The 22,789-nt window shown below is 39.7% G+C and overlaps 1 protein-coding gene across 9 annotated transcripts in view; it reads left to right on the forward strand.

The window, feature by feature from the left end:
• IL6ST (interleukin 6 cytokine family signal transducer) overlaps positions 1-22,789 on the forward strand; it is a 54,272-nt gene that overhangs the window by 26,036 nt on the left and 5,447 nt on the right. For all 9 annotated transcript variants that reach the window (XM_020805536.3, XM_072992748.2, XM_072992746.2 and 6 more), the window contains 9 exons: positions 578-764; positions 9,676-9,755; positions 11,627-11,849; positions 15,002-15,178; positions 16,656-16,757; positions 16,956-17,102; positions 20,590-20,730; positions 21,422-21,518; positions 22,672-22,753. In XM_020805536.3, the coding sequence (XP_020661195.3) occupies positions 578-764; positions 9,676-9,755; positions 11,627-11,849; positions 15,002-15,178; positions 16,656-16,757; positions 16,956-17,102; positions 20,590-20,730; positions 21,422-21,518; positions 22,672-22,753 (1,236 nt within the window). The remainder of the gene's footprint in view (positions 1-577; positions 765-9,675; positions 9,756-11,626; positions 11,850-15,001; positions 15,179-16,655; positions 16,758-16,955; positions 17,103-20,589; positions 20,731-21,421; positions 21,519-22,671; positions 22,754-22,789) is intronic.

Consider the following 22,789-nt stretch of genomic DNA (forward strand, 5'->3'; position numbering starts at 1 on the left):
GTCCAACGCCATACAGACTGGCTAATCTCCCTGGAAAACACACTGAGGAATCAAACTCCCAACGTCCATGCTCCAACTCTCTGAGCTATTCAGCTAGCCAGTGAGAGGCATCTTCAAAGTTAATACCTGTATTTACTATATTAGTCCTTCAATAATACTGCAAAATGAAATATTTCAACAGTTCTGCATATTTTACTAATAGTGTGCCTCAGTGCAAACAATGAGATGTTTGAGTAAATATCCTTAGGATTGAATTGTATCTTCTGTCCTTAGAAAGTAAAGCTAAAAGGGGTTATACCTTTTTATGTTTTCAAGTGCTTTGTTTAAAAAAACACGAAGAGGGAATTCTCAAATAAGGTTGTAAGTATATGTTTGCACATGTCTTGATGTTGTAGCTAAGTGTTAGGAAACTCATATAGCTAAAGAAAGTGAAAAATTAGGAATGTTAGTAAAACAAATGTTCTACAAGGGGGAATTTGTACTAATAAGCTGATCCAAAATTTTAGACATTTCTGTCTGTTCTGTGTCTTGTTCCTTTATTAATAGCACTCTTCAAAGTCCTGTTTCATTTTCACAGGTTCCCCCTGAAGACACAGATTCACAGAGAACTTCCTTCACTATCCAGGAACTCAAGCCATATACAAAATATGTGTTTCAGTTACGTTGTGCAATTAATTTTGCTCAAATAGAATACAGGGGTAACGAATATGAAGGATATTGGAGTGACTGGAGTGAAGAAGTTGTTGGGTTTACAGCTGAAGCAAGTATGTAATCTCTGAGCCTGCCATTGTCCTCAGGTTGTCAAAATGTTACTATATTTTGCCATATATAACATGCCTCATGTATAAGACCCCCCCACACACTTTTCTAACCCCAAATTAAGAAATAAATGTTTTAAACTTAAAACATAATGCATTTTTATTTAGTAATTAGGTAATATTTACATACCAGTACCATATTATGCATACCATATTATGCCTCACACTTAGCTTTGAGTACAGTGGTGCCTCGCATAGTGACGATAATCCGTGCAGCAAAAATCGCTGCAAAGCGATTTCGTCGTTATGCGATATAAAAAAGCCCATAGGAATGCATTGAAACCCCTTCAATGCATTCCTATGGGCTTAAAACTCATCTTAAAGCGAAAATCCTCCATACGGCGGCCATTTTCGCTGCCTGGTAAGCGAGGAATCCGTCCCAGAAAATAGCAGGCAGCCATTTTTTTACCCGGCGGCCATTTTGGAACCGTCGATCAGCTGTTAAAAAATCATCGCTATGCGATGATCGGTAAGCAAAACAGTACCGATTATCGCAAAGTGATTTTTCCCTATTTAAAACATCACAATGCAATCGCAAAAGCAATTGCAAAATCTTCGTCGCCGTGCGATTTTGACGTTAAACGGGGTGCCTGTTAAGTGAGGCACCACTGTATATCACTTTATTCAGCCTCTGGACTCAGAATGCTCCGACATTACCCTGTTGCATCTGAGTACTGCCTACATGCTCCACCTCCAACAAGATGTGTTTCAATTTGTTTATTGAACATCAGCTGATGTCAGTTACATAAGGCTCATGACAGGAGGAAGCTAAGGCTCGTGATTGTAGGAAACTAAGCCTCGTGATTGAAGCAAGCCTGTTTGCAGCAGCAAGGTATGGGCAGTTTTGCAATTGCGTGGTTCTCTCCTCAGCTCACTTCCGTGTATAAGACGACCCTAAATTTTAAGTCTAAAGATTTTAGACAAAAGTATTGCCGTATACACAGAAAAATATAGTGAGTTGGTATGTGTCAGCCTAAGAAGAGCCTTTATATCATCTGTCTCTCTAAGTGAAAAGAATATGAAATGGGGTCTACTAAATATTCCAGTTTGACTATTTATTTATTTAAAATATTTTTATCCCACCTTCTCCTTAAAAAAGACCCAAGGTAGTTTAGATCATTACAAGTCAATATAGGAAGTTAAAACAATAAATACACAAATACTAAAAAGGATCAAATACCACTTTATAAAACTTTAAGCAAAAGCAACACCAAAAGCACATTCAAAGCAGTAAGGTACAACAATCCATTAAAAAACCCACTCAAGCAGCCAGTCAGTCAGGCTGTGTGAATGGAGTTTTTAAATCAGACTTGGTTAATGCCTACTTCCGTCTTAAAGGAAATTATCTAAAGATGTCATTTTCTACTTCTAGATATTAAGAAGGGGTTCTGTTCACCTCAGTCCATCTTAACTTTCTTTTTGGATGTTAGGCAAAGTCTACCCCATTTGTGGGAAAACAGTTATTTGTACCTGTAGTTTTTCAGTTATGTTTCACTGCTGCTTTTATGATTAATGCTATTTTGGTTTTTGCCAAAATTATTCTTCTGCTGTGTACAAACTGAGTATATCCTCAAAGAGCTCAATAGTGAAAAGGGAGGCTCTCATGATTTTCCCAAATGCCATTAACTCAATTTCCTATTATTACTAAATTGCACTTTATTTCCTACATAAGTAATTTGGCTGCATGAGGTGTTTTCTGAATTTCTAAATCATTGTTCTTCATCGTGGTCTTCCGTGAATGCACACAAAAGGGTTAACCAAGCGCCAGTGTTGGTCCTCTCGGAATATTCTCGAGCTGTAAGAGAAATGTAACAATTGTAGGGCTGCCTACACTGCGCATGCTCCGCCCACCCGAGCCTTAGTTCCATTTTTCCGCGTTGCGGTTGGGACCTCTCGTTTCGAGCTCCATTCTTTTTCTATTTCGTGCAAAACTACCACGGTTTGACCCAGACTGTTCTTTGATTCTGTCTACTGCTGTGCCCCTTGACTCGGACTGCTTTTTTTTTGGACCATCCGATCCGGTTTTCCCTTCAATAGAGTGGCTTCTATATTTTCCCGCTCTTTTCTCCCTTAGCGCAACGGCCATTAATCTAGCCTATGCCTTCTGGGCCCTTTAGCCGTTGTGTGGACTGCGATAGGAAGATTCCCTATCAAGATCCACACGACTGCTGCCTTTTTTGTCTGGGTGAAGCCCACCAGACTAAGTCTTGCTGCCATTGCAAAACTTTTACCAAAGCAGCACTTAAAGCAAGGCAGCAGCAGCTTAAATTCCATCTGTGGGAATCAACCCTCACAGCCACTAAACCGACAGATTCCGAAATGGCCTCACCATCGACAGCTCTCCTGTCTGAGGCGAGCGTCTTTTCACAGCCTGCACCATCCAAGGCTGTACAGCAGAAAAAGACGATCCCTTCAAAAAAATCATCGGCGAAAGCCAAAACGAGTTCCTCCTCGATGCCTGTAAAACAAAAAGCAAAGGCGTCTGAAAAATCTAAAGATACGACTGCTCAGCTCCCTCCAATATCGCAGTCTCTACCATCGCCTATCTTAGAGGACTCATCTCGGGATCGAGATTTCTTGTCGGAGACAGCACCCTCTCTGCCTCCTCGACAAGCAGAGCCGACTTTGCGGCGCGGAGAACCCTCTCCGACGCCAAGTCAACTCGCTAGTGTTACAACGGGCTTGACGTCTGCCCCCAACAGCCCATCCTCTCATGGGCGGGGATCTCCGGCTCCTTCAACCTCGTCTGCACCTTCGAGGTCGAAATCACTGAGAAAGAAGCGTTCCTCGAAGAGGAAGCGCAGCCCATCCAACCGACGCCGAGACAAGCGCCGGCGTCGACGGAGCCCCTCCTCGTCGAACAACTCCGACTCGGTTCGTAAACATCGTTGACGTCGACGCCGATCCAGTTTTTTGACGTCTTCATCGACAGAGCCGCGTCGGAAGAAGCACAGGAAGATTAAATATATCTACATCTCATCTTTCTCGAGCTCTCCCGAGGTGCATTGTCGACGCCGACATCGACGTCGGGAGGTCGGTGCCAAGACGCCTGCACCACCGCAGCCGCAGTTACCGGAGCCCGTCCAGCCTACAGCTCCCCCTGTTACTGCTCCTCCTGTACAGCCATCGACGTCGGCCCACATTGTCGGGGTCAAAAAATCGCCCCGAAAAAATAAGAGAGACGTTTTTTCATCGGACCCCGATGAGGCTTCCTCGGTCCTTCTGATTCTGACCAAGATTTACCAGTGCCACCTGTCCCTGCCCCCTTGCCTGAGGGAGAAGTGGTTGGGTCTGATATCGGTGATGCTAACGGCTCTTCTCCATCAGAGGACTTTTCATCCTACTCTCAGATGTTGGGAAGACTGGCTAGAGCCCTAAAGTTAGAACTCGATCAACCTGCACTCCCTGCAGAGGATCTCATTTTTGGAGACATAAAGGAGAAGTCTCCGCCACCTAGCTTAAATTTTGTCCCGGTGATCATGGACATAATTAAGGAATGCTGGGAACAACCGGCTAATACGCCTCCATTGCCTCGCCGTACCGAGAACTTCTACAGGGTACATGGGCCTGATACTAAATTTCTCCTCAAACATCCAATTCCAAACTCTTTGGTTGTAGAAACTAGTTGCACTAGACCTACTGGTAAATCGCATGTTACACCAACAAATAAGGAGGGCAAGAAATTAGAAGTCATTGGAAGGAAGATTTACTCTCTTGTCGCCTTCTTGTTGAACGTTATTAACTACCAAACTGCTCTCGGTGCTTACCAAAAGCAACTTTGGATGAAAATCTTGCCTGGCCTCAAACTAATTCATGAGGAATTTAGACAACCCTTCTTGAATTTCTATGAGGAGGCTCAGACAGTGTCGAGGTATCAAAGGCTAGCAACTAGGCATGCGGCGGAGGCTTCCGCCAGAGTTCTTATGTCTGCTGTAACTTTGCGCAGGCATGCCTGGCTTCGGGCAGCTAACATTCTGGAGGATGTTAAAAATAAAGTAGAAAGTCTCTCCTTTGATGCTATTGGCCTCTTCAATGAGAAAACTGACTCTCACCTTGAAGAGCTTCATAAAGCTAAGAAAACGGCCAAATCCTATTCAATACAACCACAACCTCGCTTCCAAAAGTTTCAGTGGCGTAGGTCTTATGTGCAATACCAACAGTCATCACAACAATTTAGACCGTACTCTAACTTACCTCATCAGAGATCCTCTCAGGCTTCTTCTTCTGCGCCCAGCTACAAATCCCAGCGTTCTCAGCGCAGACAATCGTTTAAACCTCCTGCAAAGAAAAATAGGCGTTATCTTTGACTCGCCTCCAGGTTACTGTCCATACACAAACAATACAAGACTTTTTCCATTTCTTTCAAACTGGTGCGCTATTACAAACGACACGTGGGTTCTATACATCATCAAACATGGTTACCGTTTAGAGTTCACCGAGTTACCACCTTTAGGGTACGTAAACCGTACTTCTTACAACGTGGCCCTCGAAGAGGAAGTATTCTCACTCCTGCGAAAGGTGGCCATTCACACCGTTCCAGCAGCAGACTTAAAAAACGGTTTTTACTCGAGATACTTCGCCGTGTCGAAAAAAGACGGCGGAATAAGACCTATCTTAGACCTAAGACTTCTCAATACTTACCTTCGTCCTCGGCGGTTCCGCATGGTCACGTTAGACTCCATTCTCCACCTGCTAAAGAAAAACAACTGGTTCACAGTCATAGACTTAAAAGATGCTTACTTTCATGTGACGATCCACCCATCACATCGCAAGTACCTCCAGTTCTTCTTCCAGGACACCATTTATCAATTCCTAGCCTTACCCTTCGGACTTTCGACAGCCCCCAGAACCTTCACGAAAGTCATGGCTCCTGTAGCAGCGTACCTAAGGCTCAAGGGTATTCACATCTACCCTTATATAGACGATTGGTTACTAGTGTCAACGTCCAGGAAACAAGCTATCAAGGACACAGAATTTGTCCTGCGACTGCTCCCACAATTCGGCCTCACCATCAATCACAAAAAGTCGCACCTCTCACCGTCCAGAGTGGTACACTACATAGGCGCCCGCCTAGATGCGACCAAAGCAAGAATTTTCCTCCCCAAAGAAAGGATAAGAAAGATTCAGAGGGCCATAGGAAAGTTCTACCCAGGAGCGCGTGTTACAGCAAAGCATGCTCAACGTCTGCTGGGCCTCATGGCGTCAACTACCTCGACGCTGGCTCATGCTCGGCTCAAGCTACGCTCCCTGCAGTCATGGTTGCTAACACTATTCGACCCCATGACAGACAGCCAACATAAATGGCTCCGGGTGACTCCCGAACTGGCCAGCCATTTACAGTGGTGGACTTTTCCTCCTCACCTACAAATTGGCAGACCCTTCAAACCACTGCAATTAACTATACAAGTGACTACAGATGCCAGCCCCACAGGCTGGGGTGCACATTGTGTTCACCACAAAATACATGGCCTCTGGTCTCCTCGGGAACTGAGTCTTCATATCAACCACCTAGAGATGCTGGCGGTCATCAAGGCATTACGGGCGTTCCTTCCTATGGTACAAGGTCGTGGTGTTCAAGTAATAACAGACAACACCACGACCATGCACTATATCAACAAACAGGGAGGGACCCGCTCCCAGTCTCTACTGTATCTCACCATACACCTTTGGGAATGGTGTTACCTCTATCAGATTTTCCCAGTAGCCATACACGTGTCTACGACGAACAACACACTGGCAGATCGCCTCAGCCGCCTCCCATATCAGATGCACGAATGGGAACTCAACCAGCGAGTGTTCCGTCACCTCTGTTACCTTTGGGGGACTCCTTCTGTAGATCTTTTCGCCTCGGAGTACAATGCCAAGTGCACAACTTATGCGTCCAGAGCCGGGATCGGCAAGAACTCTCTAGGCGACGCCTTTATGATTCACTGGAATCGGGGTCTCCTTTACGCCTTCCCACCCATGCCATTAATACAGAGAACTCTGGTGAGGCTTCGACATTTGAATGCGACGGCGATCCTTATAGCCCCTTATTGGCCGCGTCAAGCATGGTTTCCAACATTGACAAGCATGTCCATCGAGTTCAAGAGGTTACCTCCGATTCCAGACCTCTTGACGCAGGATGCAGGGACGGTACTTCATCCAGACATAGAAACATTGCAGTTGAAAGCGTGGAGGATCTACCCCCGATCAAAGAGGTGCTAGACCATGCAAAAAAGCCATCCACGAATAAGCTCTACTCTCATAAATGGAAAGGGTTTGTTAAGTTTATGGAAGACAAGGGGCTTGTGTCGTCCCCTGTGTCTCTTTCCACGTTGTTATTGTACTTACGTTATCTCTTCGACTTCCACTTATCCCTTTCTACAATCAAGGTTTATCTGGCCGCCATAGTATCATTCCAACCCAGGAATTCTGCTTCGGCGAAACTTTTTTCTCATCCTATGGTTAAATCCTTCCTAAAGGGACTTTCTAACCTACGGCCTCCTGTGAAACCGCCGTTGCCGCAGTGGCCTCTACAGTTAGTTCTCCGGGCCCTTACCCGTCCTCCTTTTGAACCTATGGCCACATGTGACCTTAAGTTGTTATCTTTTAAGACATTGTTTTTAATAGCTGTTACGTCAGCAAGACGAGTTAGTGAACTCGCTGCATTACGTTCTGACAATCCCTTTTTACAATTTTTCAAGGACAAGGTTCAGTTGTACCCTGACGTTTCATTCCTACCCAAAGTTGTGTCAGATTTCCATCTCAGTCAACCTCTGTCTTTGCCTACCCTGTTTCCTGAACCTACTACTGACATCGAATGCATGCTTCATACACTGGATGTCAGGAGGGCTCTAGCCTTTTATGTGTCTAGAACGAAGGATTTCAGGGCTTCTACCAGGCTCTTCATTTGCTACGCTGGTCACAAAAAGGGTCTACCTACAGCGAATCCTACACTCTCCAGATGGCTTGTCTCTACTATCACGTTGGCATATGAACTTCAACATAAGTCTCCACCTGACGGACTGCGCGCTCATTCAACCAGAGCTGTTGCATCCTCTACAGCCTTGGCGCGCGGTGTCGATCTTCCAGAGATCTGTAGGGCTGCCACGTGGTCTAATGTGTCAACGTTCATTACTCACTACAGGCTTGATGTCAGAGCCAGACGAGAGACGAGTTTTGGGAGAGCTGTACTGACGTCGGTACTTCAGTGACATCCCACCGTCCGGTGAGTAAGCTTGCTAATCACCCTTTTGTGTGCATTCACAGAAGACCACGATGAAGAAAGAGAGGTTACTTACCTGTAACCATGGTTCTTCAAGTGGTCATTCTGTAAATTCACACAGTCCCGCCTGGCCTCCCCTCTATCTGTCACTGTTTGTGTTTACCTCAGGTCCAGGTACCAGTGGCGGATAAATGGAACTAAGGCTCGGGTGGGCGGAGCTTGCGCAGTGTAGGCAGCCCTACAATTGTTACATTTCTCTTACAGCTTGAGAATATTCCGAGAGGACCAATGCTGGCGCTTGGTTAACCCTTTTGTGTGAATTCACAGAATGACCACTTGAAGAACCATGGTTACAGTAAGTAACCTCTCTTTTATTATTGACCTTTGTTTGTTTCTGGTGTTTTAAACATTTTATTTAAAGAATGTGAAGTAATTTGTTGGTTGCCCTAAAAATATTTTATGCATTTTAATAGTCTTAATACATCTTTTTTAAAAAAACTTCTATTTAAAAAAAACTTTTAAAAAACTATCTCAACACACCCCTTGACACACTGCCGCCAGTTGATTTCTTTATCAATCTATATTTCCTATGAAAGACTGAGGTCCATTCAGTACTGAACTTTTAAACAGAAACAGGTTTATTGATTACAAGTTGTTTTAGGAATAGTTCTTAAGCACATTCTTGAAGTTACACAAAGCTTCAGTATTTTACTTAACCTATCTTAATACAGGTCATACTCTGACTAATGACTCCTTAAACACTCTCCCTGCCTCAAACCCAAACTATCTTCTCTCTTCTCTGTCTCTGAGTGAACTGACTAGACTCTGACTTACCCCTCCCTTCTAGTTTCTCTGGCTCCGCCTCCCAACAGCTCTCATTGGTACATGCAAATACACTGATGAATATTCATGCCATGGGTGATCACTACAGTTATTAATTTGAAAGAAGAGGTTGTTTTATCATGTTTTTAATGGGACATTTATAATTCTGCTTAATTTTACAAAACTACATTTGTATGTATTTATTTTATATTCTGGTCTTACGGGTCCTTGACCGTAATAACGTTACTACTACTACTGCTACTACAGCTGGACTTAATGGGGCCAGATCATCCACTCACATGTCTGGCAGTGGTGGCGGCGCCTCTCTTACTTCTAATCGCTCCTGGAGTCCTGCTCAGCTAGCCACTTCTGACAATGGGAGAGAAGAGTAGTCTCTCTGCAAGGCTGCTGAGTCGCTAGCTGAGTGGCACTCTGGGAGCGATTAGAAGGAATAGAGGGGCTGCTGCCAGATCCATGAGTGGACGAGTCTGGCAAAAAAAAAATCAAACTGGTGGTGGTTCTTTGTAGTCTCTGTTAATCACACTAAAATAGGTCTGCCCTTGCGCAGAGCCGTGCCTGGAATCTTCTCTATAGCTAAATACCTTTTGGCAGTGTAGCTTTCTCATTGACATTCCCGGCCACAGGCAGGGTGTGGATTTCAGAGAAACACTGTGAAAGTCTTGAATAAAAGTGCAAAATAAGTGTGAAAAAGGGCACGTCTGAACAAAGGTACAAGTCTTTAAAATGCCACAACACTATGGCCCAGCAATCAAAATGAATAGTGTCCTAAATAGAACTTCTAAACCTTATGTGTATTTTCCCCAACAGAACCGTCTAAAGGACCAGCTGTTTGGCGGAAGATTAGTACTCACTCTCCTGGAAACTGGACTCTGGAGCTGACCTGGAAAGTAATAATATCAATATTTTACTAGCCTTAGTGCTTATACTTTCACTAATATACCTGCCTCTAGCATCCTCATTTCATTTCTTTCAAAACACATAGCATTGACATAGCAGTTGTGAAATCATATTGGAAACATTTTTTCTAGGACATTTCCCTGAATAACATATTGTTCTTGACATAGATGGAAGAATTTGTAAAATTAATTTAGTATGTGATCTTCAGAATGTACATTTAGTATCTTTTATTTATGAGAGGGGATCGTCACTATTGCTTCTGTATTTTCTGTCTAAAGGAATGTTTCTGCCTATATCAGTCTGCCCATGCTAGTATACTGTCCCATCACAATACAATATAGGGTGAATGTCAAATATGCTCATTAAATTAGCTTGAGGTTACCGTAAGTGAGAATTGATTGGATAGCATATGTTGTTATTATTATTTGGGTCTTAGTTTATGTATATTTCACGTTTTATGCACTGGTTAAAATGGCACATGTTATATTTTTGATGATGCTATCAGTCCTCTTAAATTTGGTGTAATTTAGGGCTTCAGTGTGTTTTAATCGAGCTCTGGACACATGCTTCTCTGTTTTATTGTTGCCTGCCGTGGGATTTTTATGAAAACTGAAGATAAAAAGATCTGAATAAATAGGAAAATAACTTAAATGTTTCATATATTTCAGTGCAGACATAGCACAAATATATGTTGTAGTGGAATTCTGTAAATTGTTGTCTGAGAGATTTCCATCAAGCTTACATCATTAGAAGAAATCATCAGTTTTGACTCACAAAGCACTAGTATATGTGTCCATTCTCTTTTACTAGAACAAGAACATGTAGATTTGATGACACTGAGTGTGTCGCTATTAATGTACTTCATGAGAGGCATCAAGAAAATATCTTGAGTTTGGCTGCAGACTATTGTGCTTTGGTTAATTAACCATTATATAAAAGCAGCATCAAGCTGTCATGGGCAGGAGCTGCACTGTGCCTTGTCTTGGGTAGCCATGATACATACATATTCTGCCTTTCTATTTGGACTAGGATTCAAGTTTTATTTATCTATGATACATCTACAACAAGAGCATACACATAGGTGTTCCTGTGGCAGATAGTCAGTGACTATTCATAACACAACTGACTTCACAACTTTACATTTTCCTCCAGCAATTCCTATATAAGAGGAAGTTCAGAATCCCATCTCTTCAGATGGATTGACAACACAATTTGATATCTTTTGATACCAAACCATGTAGAGCATCATAAAAATATGCTTAATGTTTAACCTGGGAAGAGCAGTTAGTCCTTTCTCTCATAATTCAGCTACAATGCACAACTCTGTTTGCTATAAACCTTTAAATTCTGTTGAATCTTCTACTCCATGCCTCATTTCAGTATGCTATAACATAGAGATTATGAATATCAGTGTGAAGCAGCTGAACGAATCTGTTTAACCATGTTGATTAGGAATTCTTATTCTAATCCTGTATTTTGCTTCATGAGAATAATGACGTTTCTTATATGTGTTGATTTCCAGTCCAGTGATCACAACACTTGTAATTTCAGTGGATCCTCCTTTTTTACTGTTTTGTGTCCTGTCTTGTCCAGGGTATACCTTGCTCTAGTAAACCTTATCACTAAGTGGACATTTTGATCAGCTTTCTCACCTAGCTTAATAAGTGTTTCGCTTACAGAAGGTCACAGGGTCACTCTTAAATAATTGGATTTGTAAAAAAAGAATTCTTGCATAGCAAAGTTGGGAAACATCTCTGCTGTAGACATTGGTGAGCTTGCTGATATTAAAAAGTCTTGTTATGCAACACAATTTATATGTTCACAGAGAAGGGACAAATTAATCAAATGTGCTTTTAAACAGGAATTGGAACCTTCTGAAGCCAATGGAGTAATCCTAGGATATGAAGTGTCTGTTTCAGGAAGGCCACCACTTTCTTTTCCAGTGAAAGTGTACTCCCACATGAATGCCACAAAGCTCATTCTGAATGTACACAATGGGACATATGAAGTGAGGGTTACAGCATATAACAGCGCTGGTAAATCTCCTACGTCAGTTTTGCTTGTCTCAGCCACAAACTCAAAAGGTAAGTTTTCTGTAGAGTTTTATCAGTGTCTAATATATGTCTAGTTTTCTAAAATCTTCCCAATAAATATTAAGCTTTTAAAATATTTCTCTTACATATCTCTTTGTTTCAAATGTTGAATTCACTATCCTCATTTCTTTTAAAAATGAACTGAGAATTATAATAAAGCTGCATTTTCCTGATTATTTCCACTTTCCACAACAGAACTCTAGTTTTAGTATCACGCTGCTAATAACATCATGGGATCAAAACTACTGTATTCTCCACCTGGTTGTCTGGTTTTTTTGGATACAGAGCTGCCCTGTATAATTGCTGGAGATTTTAATATCCATCAAGAATCTAAATTATGGGAGGATTTTTCTTCCATATTGAATATGCACAACTTCAATTTATTGCCATTTCCTCCTACTCACATTGGAGGTAAAACCTTAGATTTGTTTATCTATAAGGGGCTAGAATTCTCTTCAGCTACTATTTTAGATAATGGCTTATCTGACCCGTTTTGTGCATAGTTATTGTATATTTCCTCTCCCCAGTATCTTGCCTGTTCAGATGGTAATTAGAAGGAAACTGTCTAAGGTTTCATCTAGTAACTTTACAGCAGCTCTGATTCAGAGGATCTTACAGCCATTCTTAGATTGGTGAAGACCACAGTGTATGCATTTAGACGATAATTGACAGTCTAGCTCAGTAAATTTCCAAGTTCTCTTAAGCATTCCTTTGTTCGTCCCCCTGTTGAAGAATCCTTCCCTTGATCCTTCTGTTTATGCCAACTATCGACCTCTTTCTGTCCTTCCTTTTCTATCTAAACTTATAAAGAGGGGTGTTCTTTCTCAATTGACTCCTTATTTAGTCTATCATAATGCCATTGATCCATTTCAATCTGGCTTTCGGGTTGGACATTCAGTAGAGACTGTACTCTCTCGAGTCTTGAATGATAACTTGTTGGCCAAGACTCAGCATCATTCATTGGTGTTGGTGCTGCTTGATTGTTGAGAGCATTCGACACACTTGACCATCAAATACTTTTGACAAGGTTGGCTTCTTTGGGAATCCCTGATAGTGCTAGCTCTTGGTTCTCTTCTTACTTGTCAAATTGTTTGTTCTCAGTATCATTGGATACTAAAACCTCTCAACCTTTTCCTCTCACAGTTGGTGTCCCACAAGGTTCAGTCTTGGGGGCCAGTTCTTTTTTATATATATACGCTTCCCCTGGGCACCATAATTTCTGAACAGGGCTTTCACTATCATATCTATGTGGATGATACCCAAGTATATCAGTCTTACTCAGAGCTTAATAATGATGTCTGGACTTCTTTGACAAGTTGTTTGTCAAATGTTTCATTGTGGATGTCCTCTCACCACTTGAAATTGAATATGGACAAGACTGAAATCCTGATCTTTTACCCAGATCGTCCCATTTGTCCTTTGACTGTTTCCTCTATTTCTCACACCGGCTACTTGGTGACCCCTGTCTCAGAGACTAGGGATCTTGATGTTCTAGTGCATGATTGGCTGTCGCTTTATTCATTTGTGAATGCGACAGCCAAGACATGTAATCTACATTTGGCTAATATTCACTGAATTCATCGCTTCCTGACTCCTGAAACTACAAAACGTCTTGTTCATGCCCTGATGGTTTCACATTTAGATTATTGTAATAACTTGTTAGCTGGTCTTCCTTCTGCATTTTGTCCTCTCACCTTGGTGCAGAATAGTGCGGTACAAGTAGTTTTAAACTTGCCACGCTACTCTCACATTTCCCAGCACCTCAGGGCATTGCACTGGTTACCTATCAGATCAAGAACATATTATAAGGTTCTTGTTTTGACCTTTAACGCATTACATTTCTCTTGCCCTAGCTATTTAGCGGAACTTGTGGGGTGGCATATTCCTCGCAGGAGGACTCGATCTGCAGATTCTGGTCTTTTACTAGTTCCTTGGGCCAAGGTGGCTAACTCCAGACTTAGAGCATTTTCTCATCTGGCCCCAAAATTATGGAATTCCCTTCTGCAATACCTTCGCGTGGAACCAGAATTGGAAAAATTCAAACAAGACTTAAAAACCTACTTGTTCAACATGGAACCATAGGGGTTGACCATGGAAATAGGCAATTATTGGGATGGAATTACTGTACTTTAATTATTATACAGTGGTGCCTCGCTTGACGTTAATTCGTTCCAGCGAAATTGCTGCAGAGCGAAATCGTCAAACGAAAATTAAAAAACCAATTGAAATGCATTGAAAACCATTCAGTGCATTCCAGTGGGCTGAATGCCTGCTCGTCCAGCGAAGATCCTCCATAAGGCGGCCATTTTTTGGTGCCTGTAATGCGAGGAATCCATCCCTAACTCAGCTGGCAGCCATTTTGAAACCCTACGATCAGCTGTTTGCTGATTGTCGTAAAGCGAAAAATTGGTTCCCAAAGCAGGGAACCGATCATCACTAAGCGAAAAAACCTCATCTAAACATTGTGAAGTGATTGCAAAAGCGTTCGCAAAAGCTTCAATGTTACGCAGATTCGTCGTAGAGCGGGGTAATCGTCCAGTGGGGCACAACTGTATTGTTATTATAGCTATTTTGATTGTTTATTGACTTATTGAATGATAATTGTTTATTGTATGTTTTTATCATTGTAATTATATTATAGTTTTATTTTGTTTTTAACTATTGGAATGCACTCTGGTATAGAGCACAATATTATTATTATTATTATTATTATTATTATTATTATTATTATTATTATTATTATTATTATTATTATTATTATTATTATTATTATTATTATTATTATTATTATTATTATTATTATTATTATTATTATTATTATTATTATTATATCTGCTGGGTATTGGATTTTATGCATTTAAGTATTTTGCTGTTTGTAAACTCTTAGTTTATACAGCTCCCAGAATGTTCTAGGAACCTACACATTTACTTATCCTTGGTCTATGACTTTAGGGACTAGATTTGGTTTTTAGATGTGATGCAGTGAAATTTATTCACAGCTCTAAAAGTTCCAAAAAGAGAGCTCAAATAAGAGCCTTTGGCTTTAAATTTCAATTTTATTTTTGGAAGAAAGTTGTAGAACATTGAAATCTTTGCATGAAGGCTGTTCCAAAAATAAAGACTGGATGGTTTGATCATTTCAGCTCCTGTGAAAGATGTTGTGGCATTTCCTAAAGATGGCAAACTCTGGGTAAACTGGACAGCACCCAGAGAATTTGTTAGTAAATACATAATTGAATGGTATGAAGAGTGTGACAGTTCAGACTGCAGTACTGAATGGCAACAGGAACCTGGGATGAAACATAGTGCATTTTTAAAAGGTAATCTTGGAATGTAATAGGTATTTCTACAATAGAGAGTCAGCAGTTGTTTGAGTTGTTGGCTTTAAGAAAGGTTTTATAGAAATAAAATGCTTTAAATGTATTGACCTTTTTCATTAAAAGAGCTTTTAGAACAGTTAACATGGAATGTTGTATGTTTATAAAGAGAAATATAAATAATAAAGGGGTAGTGTTTGTAATAGTTTAGAATTCCGATTGCTTGTCACACCTTGTTCCACAGCTCTAGGAATCAGTAGGAGTATAAAATCACATGGCATATAGGTTTATTCCTTCAGTCAAATCTGTCATCCTGTGCATTCTTCCTCAACATTGATAGAAGTCTTGTGGTATTACAGAAGCTTGATGTTCCATGCACCCAGAATTCTGCAGATTTAAAAGCCTGTTGTATCAAAAGTAGAGATAATCCATACAAAGCAAAGCAAAACTAAAGAGTGATGCTTATATACTGTCCCATAATGCTCAAAGTACTCTCTGAGTGGTTTACAATTTAATTATGCAGGTTACACATACAAGTTAAGATACATGAAGGAAAACTAACAGGGTAGCAAGGTATGGATAAACAGAATTTGTGGCGAAGTTCAGTATCATTTGCTCCATCCGCATGTGTACAAGTGGTTGGCAGAAGGGTTACAAATAGTGTCTGATAGGTGGAAATGTTGAGCAGAGAGGACTGAAGAGAAAGACGTATTGTAGACAGACACATTAAGACAGTATGACTCATTAGTGATCACCAGTATATCAGCTAGCTAAAATACCATCACGTTTCCCAGGCCTTCCAAAAATTATAGAATGAGCAGAATCTTTAAGAGAGGCATAGAGATTTCTGCTAATCAGTGGGGCAACACTGCAGTAGCATCATTTGATAAATAAGTAAAGAGTTAGAAATCAAAGCTAGGTTGCTTTATCCATACATACCTACTTTAAAATTGGTTCAAAACTATATTTAAAAAGCAATCCTGTTAGTTGACAGGTTTGCAGTATTGCAGGTATTTTCTTTTAGAAACTAATATACTGGCTGTTGTTCAGCTACACTTCCACTGTTTGTCCTGGCCACAAAATCCAAACAAAATCTGCAGTAACTGCTCATAGCTTATGTCATTGTTCATGATAACAGCTGGCTTGACAATTTCACCTGTAGGTGCCAATAGAACAAGCTGTAGTTCAGACAGAGTAAAATACTCTTTTGTATTTCTGGAACCGTTTGCTGATGCAGGCAGCAACAGTGGACTGTAAATATTTAAACTATTCTCCTCATTTGATTTTCAGTTCTTGCTTCAGTTTTTTGAAGATTTTTGCGTACTGTGGGAAACAGAACAGGATTTTCTTAGGGAGTCGTGATATTTGGAGCTTGTAACAATTATTATTATTCAGAATAAGCATTTATATTTCTGCATATGGTATTTGTACAAGATTGACTTAAAATCTGTGAATCTGACTCCTGAACTTATTTCCTTAGGAGACATAAAACCACGAAAATGTTACACTATAACTGTGATTCCATTATATGCAAATGGACAAGGAGAAGGAAAATCAACACAAGCATACCTTCAACAAGATGGTAAGATCATAGAAAACATAACCAAATACATATTCTTTTTATGACAATACACACCTTGACATATAATATTATTTAAGTTGTTGAAGTTTAGACTTTTTATTCCTCTGAATGGGTATTTGATTGAGCAGCCATATGAAATGATTACTTACCAAGCATTGTTCTTCATAAATAAAGTTTAAAAATATTTTTTGTTAATAGTGCCTTTGAATGGACCCACTGTTCAAACAAAGAAAGTTGGAAAATTTGAAGCTGTGTTAGAGTGGAAACCTCTTTCAGTGGAAGAGCAAAATGGATTTATCAAATACTACACTATAACTTATAACACAGTAACTGGAAATAAAACAGGTAATCTTGTTTTGCGTACCTTTGCATCGTTATTGCACAGAATAGTAGTACATTTTTAAATGTTGTTAAGCTTTATTTTCAGGTTGTAGGCACAGATCTCCCTCAATTTGTGTTCGGATTTGTCACTGTAATAAAAATCACCTGATTTTTCCACAGTGTGAGATCTCAGCCCAACTTATCCCAAATGAGATGGCTGATCATTTGCCTTCATGGTCCTGCATCCACAGGACCCTAGTGCTCTTGGTTTAAGTTCAGCAGTGGAATGCACAGCCTTGGGCTGGGTGGTATCTCCTTCATTTGAGTTTTTTAAAAGGGAGTTCAACAGCCACCTGTCAGGGATGCTCTAGCTGTGGATTTCCTGTTTCGGTACTGGCATGTTGAACTCAGTGATCCATGGGCTCCACAGTTCTATGGTTTTATCATAGGCATTATTACCAGTAAAAAGGATTTTAATAGGGATTTAGTAGGCAACAAGCTAAGTGAGTTGCATCAACAGAAGTATAGTGTCTACATTAAGGGAAGCAATAGTATCACTGCATTCTGCTTGAATACTGTGTCTTGTTCTGGGCACCACATTTTAAGAAAGATATCGAAAAGCTGGAATGTGTCCAGAAGAGAATGATCAGGATGGTGAAAGATCTGAAAACCAAGTCCAGTGAGAAACAGTTGAGGGAGCTGGGTATTTTTAGAGGAGAAGACTGAGATGTGATACAATAGCTGTCTTCAAATATTTGAAACGTGTCATGGACAAGATAGAACAAGCTTGTTTTCAAGGCTCCAAAGTAGTGGATTCAAATTACAGTACAAGAAAAGAGGTTTCACCTAAACATTAGAAAGAATTTATTGATAGCAAGTGCTTTTAACAGTGGAATTGACTGCTTCAGGATGTGCTAGGAATTCCCTTTGTTGAAGGCTTTTAAACAGAGTTTTGATGTCTACCTGTTAGGCATGCTTTAATTGTAGATCACCTGCTTCAGGAAGGGAGTTGGATTTAGTGGTCCAAGGATTCCTTCAATTCTAAGTCCTATGGTTCTGTGAGCCTTCAGTCCCTTTACCCAAAGAAAAATGGCATAAAAATGTAAGAAATACATAAATTCTATGAACTTGCAGCCCAATTCAGCACAGAAAGTGAGCTCCACTCTTTGATTCTTTGAGAAGAAGAAAAATGTTCACCTAGAAATAAGACCATTAAACAGCACTAGGTTACTAAAGACTATGTCATTATGTATAGGATTACAGTGGTGCCTCGCTTAACGATTGCCTCGTTTAGCGATGAATTCGCATAACGATGTGTTTTTTTAGAAAATAATATGCACCGTATAACGATGTTTCCTATGGGTGATTTTCGCTTAGCGAAGTTTGGGACCATGCTTCGCATAACGAATGCGATTTTAGGTCCCCTGCTTCACTTAACGATTTTTTTTCAATTAAAAAAGTGTCTTAGAAGGGTCAAAAACGGTTCTAAATGCTTGGATTCGTTAGAGGACCCCCTAAGTCATGTGCAAACCTGATTTGGCTTTGCTCTGACTTTTCGTTAATTTATGGTTAATTTTTTTTCCGGCCCATAGGAACCAATGGACCTGTCAAAATCTGACAGCTCCATGCTTTCCTATGGGGGAGAAAACAATTCGCCATAAATTAACGAAAGTTCAGATCAAAGCCAAATCAGGTTTGCACATGACTTAGGGGGCCCTCTAACGAACCCAAGAATTTAGAACAGTTGCTGAGTCTTCATTAATTTTTTGTGAATTTTTTCTTCCCCCATAGGAAATAATGGAGCTGTCAGATTTTGACAGCTGTCAAAAGTTGGGGGAAAAAAATTCACCATTAATTAACGAAAAGTCAGATCAAAGCCAAATTAACTTTTGCATCCGTTTTAGAGGGAGCAGAATCTAATCCAAGCATTTAAAACCATTTTTGACCCTTTTATGACACACTTAATTTTGCAAAAATTGACTTCGCAAAGCCATTGAAATGTATTGAGTCAGCTACAATACATTCCAATGGAGGAAACATTGTATCGTTTAACGATGTTTCCTATGGTTTTTTTCGCTTAAGGACGGCAATCCGTGCCTATTGGAACGGATTAACCGGTTTCCAATGCATTCCTATGGAAAATGGTGTTTCGCATAACGATGTTTCACATAACTTTTTTTTTTTGAACCAATTAAAATCGTTATGCGAGGCACCACTGTATATACAAATCCATTGTGGATGCTGACACTATGAAAGCCATGTTTCATTTCAGCTTTTCTGTGTTGCTCATTAACTACTGCATATGGAATGGATGCACACCGTAACTTGGTTAGCGGGTTTGACTGTATCAGAGAAGCTGAGAGCAGTGCTGTTGGGAAGCTGGGCACCATTATTTATTTATTTATTCATTCATTCATTCATTCATTCATTCATTCATTCATTCATTCATTCATTCATTCATTCATTTATACCCCGCCCATCTAGACCAAAGTCTGCTCTGGGCTCCTAACAGGGTAACTTAAGGCAGAATGTTCACAGTGGAAGCACCAGACTATGATGCACCCATCCTCTTCAGAATTAGTGGCTGCAACAGCAGAAGAAAACAAATAACTCCAGTGATGATGGGGGTAGAGAAACCTCTGGAGGGTGGCTGCTGGGCAGCAGTGCTAGCTGAAGGTGAGTGACGCTGTCAGAGGATCTTTTACAGATAATGGCAGTGTCACTGAAGCTAATTTTTGTTAGTACTGTGGAGAACATTACTTACCTTGAAACCCCTATGATGAGACATTCCAAAATGAGACAAAAGATAATGCTGGAAGGTTAGACTCCCAGGTCAGACAGCATTCAGTTAGCTACTAGGGAATAGCAAAGGACAAGTACAAATCTAATGATGTCGCTAGATTAAAGCCACAAGGAAAAATAGTGGCTGATGCAGTCAGAGGTGAAAGGAAAGTCGGTGCCACAGTGTAATTATTAATGTCACTGTTTATTCATACACTTGGAATATGCTAAAGTTTTTGTGCAATATGTTTTTCTAAACTGCCTTGAGTGTTATCTTTCAACAGAAAGGTAGGTTATAATTGTAATAAATAAACTATATATTTATATATAGTCTGATTATTTTGCATTTTATTTTTGCTTGTAAAATGAAGGTTACATTGTATTGATATTTAAGTGTTTCTTTGTTTTTGAGCTAGATGTGTTCTCACTTTCATTTGATCTTCCTAACACAATATAATAAAATGTATTAATATAAACATATAGCAATCTGTTTAGTATATTTTAGTCTATAAAAATATAAACATATTATTTATATTGGTATTCAAGAAGATTTTGATTAAATTAGAAATGAAGGATGATATATATTCAGATCTTACAACATCCACAGATTTACTTTTTGATAGGATTATGGAAGTTGAAGTTATTAGTTAAAACTTGTTTGTTGTATAGATTTCATACAAGAGCTTATATAGAGTAAATTGAATAAAGAGGACATTTTTTTCTCTTCTAGTTGTGATTGTGAATGCTTCCCAGACGGAGTACCCACTGTCTTCTTTGTCAAGTGATACTTTATACACGGTGCAGATGGCAGCATACACAGAAAAAGGAGGAAGAAATGGTCCTCAGTTTACATTTACTACAAAGAAATTTGGTAATACATTTGTTCCAATTTTTAGGATGTAATTTAAACAAACAGCACTTGATAACTTCTTTAACTATCTTAATTTTCTGCTTTAGGACCATGATGTAAACATGATGATTCTAACTTGATCACTAAAATGTAAATGAATCTATAATTTGTGTTGTTACTTTCCTCATTCAGTATTGGATATTGTCTGCATATATTCAAGAGGCTCCTTTCAGTGGGTGCTCATGCAGTTAGGAGATCTCTACCCAGGAAGGCCCATCTGTCCACAAACATTAATGGTTCTCCACTGGAAACAAACCCCTTTTTATTTAAACAGCCTTTGGCCTACTAACGTTTTGTGTTTTATGTTACTACTTGTTTTGTATCTGCTCTTGTCATTTTAGACCATAGGGTTATCTGCTTATGTTACAAGGACTGATAAATTTTTATTGAGATATTTTTGACACCCGCCTTGGCATTTTTAATGGAAAAATAAGGGAGTATAGTCAATAAATAAAAATACAGAGAATTTGCTCGTGTATTACAGCTTCATCTTGGTCAGTTCAGTGTTTTTTCTTAGGTGAAGAACAGGGTCAACAACCTGTCCTATGCCATTGCAATAGCCATTTAATAGATTTGCAGTGTTTTAAATCATGTTTGTGTCAGGTATGTGACTTAAGAAAAGTGTTGATTTCCTTCTGTGTTTATCTTTTAGGAGAAGGGGAAATTGAAGCAATAGTTGTTCCTGTCTGTCTAGCATTCTTAGCGTTTACTCTATTAGGTGTATTATTTTGCTTCAGCAAACGAGACATGTAAGTATCCTTATTAAGTTAACTGCAATGTTATCTGAAGTTAACAATGTGAACATTATAGTCTGTGAAAATTATCGAGGTAGCATTTAATCATACTTTGGAGGCTTCCCCAAAGCGGGAAATCGTGCAATTATTCTGTGGGAATTCAGAAGGATTTAGTGAGTAATTTCATTTTATTTTTTTTAACATAAAGAGAGTTTGTACATTTATAAATCATATACTGTCTTTTAGTCCTCAGGAGGGCTGTGTATATTTTTAGTAAGAAACCAAGTACAATAATAAAGCAGAAAAGAGACCATTAAAACAAGTCAGTTCAAGTGATTCACAGTTTTAATACATAAAAAGCCTGGATGGGTAAATGTCCCTTAACCACGTGCCTAAACATCTCCAGTGAGCTGGCCAATTGCTCTCTCTTGGGGAGGAATTCCCCAGTTGAAGTTCCTCAAGAAGGCATGGTCCTGCATTCCCAGCACATATCTCTTGGTGGCACATGGAAAAATATATCTGCAAGCAGTTTGAGACATGATCCAGGCATGAGTTGTGGCACAGTTTCTAGATCATGTATTTCTTTATAATTTTAGATAAAAGTATCCTTTCTAAAGCAGAGAGTCCCAATTGCTTTTTTAAAACAGAATTGCTTTCAAGTGCACTTTGGCTGTAAGTTTCCTGTGTGCAGACTAGAATAGTGTTGATTTTTTTAAATACCTGATATAAAGTAGTTATATGTATATGGAAGCATATATTAGGGGGTGCCTTGCTAGTGCAGTGCTAATTCTACTGTGTAGAGAAAATAAAACCAGATGCAAGCCTCTGCTTGCTTCCTCTACTCATCAGTGGTAACAGCCTTCAAATGCAGCTGTTCTTGGTGCTAAGCAAGGAAGAGTTTGTGAGTAATTTTATTTGGAAACCAAGATTTCATGCTGATTTCTCTTGTCTAGGTAATCCTTTCTTGTATTTTCAAAATATAGGTGGAATCAGATATTGTCCTTACAGTGGATATCTCAATAGTGAAAACAATATGTATGATAAGAATTGTTAAAATGTATGACAATGTAATGTTGGCATGATTTTATCAATGAATGATGCGCAGAGAATTCTTGCTAGGTCCATATGGTTGTAGTTCAGTGACTTTCCTTTTTCTCCCCTTTGCCAGCATCAAGAAGCACATCTGGCCTAATGTGCCTGATCCTTCAAAGAGTGTGATTGCTCAATGGTCACCGCAAACACCATCTAAGGTATTTTTTTTTTAACAAATGGCTTGCCCATCAATA

This window comes from Pogona vitticeps, chromosome 2 (assembly GCF_051106095.1).
Source record: "Pogona vitticeps strain Pit_001003342236 chromosome 2, PviZW2.1, whole genome shotgun sequence".
Taxonomy (NCBI): domain Eukaryota; kingdom Metazoa; phylum Chordata; class Lepidosauria; order Squamata; family Agamidae; genus Pogona; species Pogona vitticeps.